The following is an 8,075-nucleotide window of genomic DNA, read 5'->3' as shown; positions in this document are numbered from 1 at the left end:
GCAGTGCAAAAAATCCCAAAAAATCTCCCATTTGGTTTAGCATCAACTTAGCCTAACTCGCACACGTCCTTAATATTAATTTATATTTACTAAAATGAAAGCGGATATGGTCCTAAAAATTTGTGTACCTTAAATATATTTTCTATGTATGATTTAAGTTTACTCAAAATATATGGATTCCTGATAATTAGCGTCCCGTAAAAATATTTTCTATTGAAAGTGTTATCGGGTAAGTTTAACCAAGATGGTTGTGATCCTGAAGACTACTATTCCGTAAAAAGATTTTACATAAGAAGTGCAATAAGGCGAACCTACCAAGATATTAGTGATTCTTAGACCAGTGTTGTCTTAAAAGATTTTCTATTTTTGAAACGCATTGGATGGGTTTTGTAAATTAAATTTATGGTTGTTGAAAGTATAATGGATTCACATTATTGTCACAATAATTCTCAAAGGATGCAGTGACGTGGCGACTTGGTTTCCAGCCCAAGTCGAAAAATAATGGATAATTCTAATAGACCTTTGAAAACAAGTTTTCGTTGTATCGTTCTTCGGTAAGAACTGGTAAGCATATTTACCTATACTAAATTATAATGCATTTATTACAAAAAAAAAAACATTCGCCATAACTCAAATACTTAGATATTACACAGGAAACTGATAATAAAAGTAAAATTATTAACTTTATCAAAAACATAGTAAAATTATTGATAACTATATATTAGAAATTACTGATGAGTAATCTTGAATCGATTATTCAATAATTTGTAGTAATAATAATGCAGCGGTAAGAGTAAGTTTCTGATACGCCAATTATAATGAGGTTGATTTTGCAGTGAAAAATCAAAAATTATATATGGATTAAGGCCCGCAAATACACAACTGAATTATATACTTACCCCTTATTACACCTGCTCAACTTTTTGCAAAGACCTTGAATTGATATAAATTGACTTGGTTATAAGATCCAATTTAATCCTGAAATTTAAGCAATACCTGTTATGCCAGCTATATCAAAATTTTAATTGATTGGATCGTCTTTACTATGTAGAAACCGCCTTGGTACTAAAATAGATTTTACATGAACATAAAATGACGTTTGAAGAACGTCTATTTTACATTAGACATAAGCGTAAGCTTATATTTATAAGCATATAAGGTTTTGTCAAACATACTATGTGTAAGATTGAAGTCAATTGTCAACCAACTGATTGGACCTTATCACCTATTGGACACCACCTATTTGTTCATTTCAAAGTTGTTTTTGACACTACGTCTAGAAGCACTCTCTATGCCGCTATGTCTGAATTTGGTATACCAGTAAAATTTATACGGCTATGTAAAATAACGTTGAGCAACATCGCCAGCTCCGTTAGAATTGGGAAGAACCACTCCGAACTGTTTGATACCAAACGAGGTTTCAGACAGGGTAACTCCTTGTCGTGTGACTACTTTAACCTAATGTTGGAAACGATAATTCGAGCAGCAGATTTAAACCGTACTGGCACAATATTCTACAAAAGTGTAATGCTGCTTCCATATGCGGCAAACAAAGTACTTTCTGTCAACAAAGAAATCTCCTGAGCGTCTTGGGACCCACGTCACTATTGACAATTTTAAGTTCGAAGTTGTGAAAGATTTCGTTTATTTAGGAACTTGCTTAAATACCAATTATGACGTCAGCCTAGAGATTCAAAGAACAATCACTCTTGCCAACAGATGTTACTTCAGGCTAAGTAAGCAATAAAGCCCTCTCTCGACAAACAAAAATCACGCTCTATAAATCTCTTATCATGCCTGTCCTGTTGTATGGTGCAGAAGCTTGGACAACTACCAACAGTGATGAGAAGGCGTTAGGAGCATTCGAGAGAAAAATTCTTCAGAAGATCTATGGTCCCTAACGCATTGGCGACGAATATCGAATTAGATGGAACGATGAGCTGTATGAGATAGACCGCGACATTGACATAAAAATTCAGCGATTTCGCTGTCTTGATCATGTCGTGTGAATGGAAGAAAATGCTCCGACTAGAAAGTTGTTTGATACATTTTCCCGCATGTGGAAAACGCGGTAAAGGACGTCCGCATCTTCGGTGGAAGGACCAGGAGACCAACGATTTGGGGGCGCTGAGTACGCCCAACTGGCGACAGCAAGCAACTGATCGGGCTAACTGGCGGAGGCTATACTTGAACCCCATTCATCATTCATGATTTCAGGATCCACATGTCAATTTCGACAACCAAATATTGTTCACTACTCCTAAAAGCAAATGTACCAGAAGATGTTGACAGGCTATTACAATAACGATAACAATTACATCAAGATGCACATGCACGGTGTTTCGATTAGTTCGAATAATGTTTGAGACTATATGACTAACCCAATGCATATATACAATATCTAAGTGTATGAGCAAAGTACAATTAATATTTTTGCAGTTTTTATTGATTAAATTATTTATGATAAGTTACTTTGCACTGTGTTATCGACAATATATTATTTAGCCAATACGTAATTAAAAAAAATTATTTTGGCTGTTGCAAACTATATGAAAACTAATATTATAAAGGATATAATTATCAAATGTAAGAATACATCATATATCATTATATATCATATAAAAATGAATTCACTTGACTGAAATAATGAAACTTATTGGATGCAACATACATATATATATGTAGGTATATAACATATATGTGAATTCATTTGCAAATTGAAAATTTTTTTAAAACTTAAATAACGTATGAAAGTACTTGTGGAAGTAAAATTCAGACTTCCTTTTTGCTCGATGTGGGACTGAGTTTAAGTATCATATTTCCGTTCTGTACAAAAACTTTTCCTGCTTTCATCATTGCAGCGGCTTCCGACTTTGATACTACCATTTGTCTAACTTTTTTACCATTGGGCAAAATTTTTTCGGTAAATGGTTTTTGATTTGTTTTCGGAGAGCTCGCAGCATTTTTATCAGTTTGTGGACTACTCCCAGTACTTGTCTTTGCTTCTACAAGTGCTTGTTGAGTTGGGGAATTAGAATTCTTATTAGTTGCCGGCATACTCTTTGGTGATGCATTAGCACGTGTGTTTGGAGAAGTTTTAACTAATTTCGATACTTGTTTTGTTTCAGTGAATTTTGACTTTGCTGGAGATGATGTCTTTTCAGCACCTTTTGGTGATGTCACAACCTTTGGCACTGCAGTAGCAACTGGACTAACTTCACTACCTCCAGCTTTACGTATAGTTATGCCTTTTGGTAAAACTTTTAGAACCGAAGTTAAGGTAGTTTGTTTCAACTTAGGAGACGCATTTCCTGAGTTCACAGTTTCTTGCTGGGTAATAGCTGCAGCCGTTTTAGGATTTCTTTGTCTTACCACCTTCGAAGTTACTGGAATTTTTTTATCAGTAACTTTTGGTTGTTTTCTCGGTGGTTCGATTGGTGGGTCGTCTGAGTCTATATACTGAAACTCTTCACAATTTGTTATAGATTTAGTATTGCGAATTTCATTGGCTCCTCGTTTCTTACTTTGTCCTGGTTGTATAACAATTTGACTGACTATTTTTGGTTGATCGTTTAATACTAAAAAACAAAAAAATAAAAAACTTTAAATTTATAAATTAGCGTGTTGTCGAACATTAAGTTACCTTCCGTTTCTTCTGGTTCCACTTTTATTATATTTTGTTGTTCATTTGAACTACATTCCAAAGGAAACTCGTCAATGATATATTCAACTGCTTCTTGAAACTCTGGATTGCTATCCTCCTTTTCGCTGCCGCTATTTTCCGTACTTTTATTATCACTTTTTGGATCGTCATTATAAGCCTGCATGTCTTCCGCATGATGCTCGAGCACATGAGCATCCAGAGTACTATTAAGGCTAAATTGTAAGTCACAGAAAACGCACGCATATGTTGGATTGTCGGCGTGTTGTTTTATATGTAATGAAACCTCCTCACTAGTAGCGAAAGTTTCCTCACAAAGTGAGCATGTTAGGTTTTTAATTGCGTGAACAGCGGAATGATATATGAGTAATTCTCTCTTCTTGAAAGCTTTATTACAGATGGGACATACATAGTTTTCTTGTTTATGAGAGCGTAAGTGACGAGTCAAATGGTGTGAAAGTAAGTACGATTTTGAACAGAATTTACAAGGATATGGACGTGATCCAGCATGTGCAGTCAAGTGACGAGCCAACTTACTGGGTGTTGAAAAACTCTGATCGCAGTATTGGCAAGGATTCGGCTGTACTCTCGAATGTATGACCTAAAACACACATATAAATATAAAAAAATTTGTTATAATAAAAAATTATTTAAAAAAAAAATTGTAAACAAACCTCATGGCGTTCTTTGCCTTGCTTAAATGCGAATCCCTTATTACAAATCTTACATTTGAATGGTCTATTTTTAAGGTGACGTTCGGTATGCTTTTCCAATTCCTCTTTTGAGAGAAACGGTCTCTCGCAATGTACACATAAATGCTTAGGTACATCAGTGTGGCTTTTCTCATGGCGATATAGTAAAGTAGCACGTGTGAACGCTTTATCACAAATTGTGCATTTAAAAGGACGATATCCGGTGTGAATCACACTGTGTTTCTGCAAGTCATACTTCGAGAAGAATGATTTATCGCAATCAGGACATTGAAAACAGCGTTCGCGAACATGATTGGCCATATGAATATCACGCAATTGTCGTAGCGGAAATGAGCGTTCACACTCTGGACATGGAAACACATTTGTTTTCACTGGTCGCGCTTGTTTGATAAGTTCATCTTCTGGTTCATAGTTTTCGCTTGGTACTAGTATTTCTGTAACAATAGCAACGTTACCATCTTCATCACGTGTTACCTGTGGCCTGCTTAATAGCGGCTCAATATCGATTTCTACATCCTTATTCAAAATGCGTATAGAGGACTTATTTAAAAGTTTTGGTTTACCCGTTGGTTTAGGGGTTTCTTCAGCAAAACCATCCGAATCAATAAAACGCTGTACATCATCTATTGAGAGTTCATCATTATTTTCTATTTTGTTCATTATGCTTAAAGCGTCAAACTCAAGTTTTTCTTTTTTTATGCGTATCGGTACCGGCGGTTCAGGAGAATCTGCGGGATCTGCATTCAGCAATTTCTTTACGACAATTTTTGTTTGTTCATCTTTATTGTTTTCCGAATTTTTATTAGTACGATTTATTTGCATTGGTTTCTGGTTCAAAATAGTCTTGCTTTCCTTATTGGTTGTAGATTTTGTTACAGTTTGTAGATCTGGTGGCGTTGGTTTTTGTAATGGTTTCGGCCATTTACCAGTGAGTGGATACTGCCGTAGTAGAGTTTCTGCACGTTTACACATTTGCTTAAAGGAATAGCTGTACTCAAACATCAAGCGACAATCACTACAAACTTTGGTCGGCATACCGTCATCACTGAAAACCTACAGAAATTCGAAATATATGTTAGTGTTACCATAATTACATTTTAACTTTTCTAAATCAATAATATTTTTGTCTTTAATTTTTGTAAATTAATCATTCATACATCAATGGAGCATGTCTTTTAAGACAATCGTCAATAGGATCTACCAATCTTAGAGTATGTAATAGTTGCAATCCTGGTTTTGTAGAAAAACCGCATTTAAAATTTTGGTAAGAGGTCGTAACAATACTTAAATTTGCAAAACAAGCAAAAACTATTTACTGACCACACATCAGGAAGACTTCATAATTAGACAATAGGACCTTTGTGACAACTATCAAACTGAACCTAAACTTTGAAACGTTCATCCCATCAATCCCGGTATCGGTATTGTACCTATTTGGAGGAATGAGCACAAATTGGTCATTTATACATACTAATAAATCCAGAAGATAAATTTGATCGCTTTTTGATTCACAAATAGTATGATTCACAAATGATTCAAAATAGTATGTAAACAAATAATATATTAACATATTTATTATTTAAGGACGTAAACCTACTATTTATATGTACTTAGAGAAATACGTAAGTTACACACAACACACACTATGATGTTTTCGCACAGATTGAATTGATGGCAGATGTCCAAAATGATCCACGTGAATAGTGTCGAACGGAACAGGTTTTTTGGAATGTTGTAAAGATTGTGTTCATTTACACGTCCTGGTGGAGAACAAATCATACAACGCAAACAATTTTTTATAAACTTCTCTATCTTTAACTTCATATGATGGCACATCTTTTCATGAACGAGACGAAAAACACTGTCTTCCATTTCAGCTGGAATATATAATTGTAAATTATTATCTGTTTTTACTCTAAAAACCAACCCATCTCACTATCCCGGTTTTGTAAAACCTGTATATTGAAATCTAAGTCTTCCTGCTTAGCAACAGCCACCGTTTTACATGGAATTCTTATTATACCGGGCTTATTAGATTTAGTATCATTATCATCGTCAGAGTAGGTACACATTGCAACAAATTTATTTTTAATTCTCGTGAAGTAATCTTCCGCTTCTGTTTCATCACCTTTAAAAAATCGACTTAATGCATCCGCTTGACTCATTGAAATACCGCTTCGATGTTGTATTCTAAAATCAAAGTGCTCAAATAAAAGTGCCTACCTTGCTATTTTTGGACTGATGTTTTTCTTTTCTAACGTTAGTGATAGTGCACTGCAGTCAGTAAATATTTTGAATGGAATTCCTCTGAGATAGTTTTCAAAACGATTGAGAGTGTGCACTATGGCCAAGGTTTCTAACTCGAAGCTGTGCATTCTTAACTCCTCTGACGATGTCTCTTTGGAATAGTACTCGTAACATGCCGGATGAAATTTTCCATCATTTTGTCGCTGCAAAAGTACTGCTCAAAAACATAACTTGCTAGCGTCAGTGTGCAAATTGGTTTCTTTAGTGTGATTAAATATGGTCAAGACAGGTGGTGTCATGAACTTTGCTTTCATAATCTAAACTCTTCTTTGACTTTCTCATCAATGCAGAACTCAACACCGGACCTAAGCAGGCGCTGCAGCGGATATGCTATCTTAGCAAAGTTTAGAATAAATTTGCGAAAATATGAAAACATTCCCAGACATGAACGGTTGTCCCGTAATGCTTTCGGCATTGGATGGTGCATAATCGCCTTCAAATGAGAGCTGTTTGGTAAAATACCCTTTTCACCTGCTTAATAACCCAGAAACTCGGCGGTCTCATTATCAAACTTACATTTCTTGAAATTTAATTCCAAACCGACCTCAGCCAAATGATGAAAAACCTAAGTTAATGTAGGTATGTATATGTTCTTTTAAAGTTTCAGTTGCTACTTCAATATCATCCACATACGAGGGCGGTTTGATAAGTCAGTGACTTTTTGAATTTTCCTACCAGTGGGCAACTTTTTAATATTCTCAAGACTAATATGCACAAAGTGTGTTCACGATTGCAAGTAGTAAGAAATTATTATACTGCAACCTCAAAAGAGAGAGTAATTTGATGTTATCGTGGTAAAATCGCATGTATTCAAGTGCCAAAATGTTATAAAAAATAAAGTTTCAAAAGCAATTCAAAAGCGCTATCTTATCTATTGTGAATGTAGAATTTTTGAATTTGTTTAAAAACATATTTGTTGTTTTTCAATTTTTCACTTCAGTTGTGAGTTATAAGTGAAGGCAATTGGTTGTGATTGAGCGTGTGAACAGGCAAAGGAAGATTTAGAATTTTAAGTGCTTCTATTGTTTTATATTTTTTTTGTGAAAAATTGAATTAATTTTAAATAAAATCAAACTAAAAAAAACTGGGTTTGCACCTATCTCGTTAATGATTGTTGTTGTTATCACATTATTGGTGTCACATTATTGGTGATTCACATTCGTGAACGTGAAAAAAGTAGGAAAATATAATTCTTATATACAGTGACTCTCAGCTTATTTCATCCAATACCAATTTTAAAATTTCTTACGCTATTACTGAAAAACTATGTCATCGATTAAAAATATTTAAATGCCATTTTTAAGGAGAAATATTTATTGTTTAATTTTGAAACCCCAAAAATATTGAAAATATTATTTTAATAAAAATTGAACATTAACTACAAAAATACTCCT

The 8,075-nt window shown here is 34.4% G+C and overlaps 1 protein-coding gene across 1 annotated transcript in view; it reads right to left on the bottom strand.

Moving 5' to 3' along the window:
- The window catches only part of LOC119674850, a 10,420-nt gene extending 3,881 nt beyond the window's left edge, over window positions 1-6,539 (bottom strand). Inside the window, exons 1-4 of the mRNA XM_038086007.1 lie at window positions 6,330-6,539; window positions 4,336-5,427; window positions 3,644-4,262; window positions 2,776-3,578 (exon numbers count right to left, since the gene is read on the bottom strand). Coding sequence (XP_037941935.1) covers window positions 2,776-3,578; window positions 3,644-4,262; window positions 4,336-5,427; window positions 6,330-6,539 — 2,724 coding nt within the window. The remainder of the gene's footprint in view (window positions 1-2,775; window positions 3,579-3,643; window positions 4,263-4,335; window positions 5,428-6,329) is intronic.
- Window positions 6,540-8,075: the final 1,536 nt, after the last annotated feature.

Source organism: Teleopsis dalmanni, chromosome 2 (genome assembly GCF_002237135.1).
Source record: "Teleopsis dalmanni isolate 2A chromosome 2, ASM223713v2, whole genome shotgun sequence".
Classification (NCBI taxonomy): Eukaryota; Metazoa; Arthropoda; class Insecta; order Diptera; family Diopsidae; genus Teleopsis; species Teleopsis dalmanni.
Note: the sequence above shows the minus strand (reverse complement) of the source record. Positions and strands in the feature narration are given on the sequence as shown.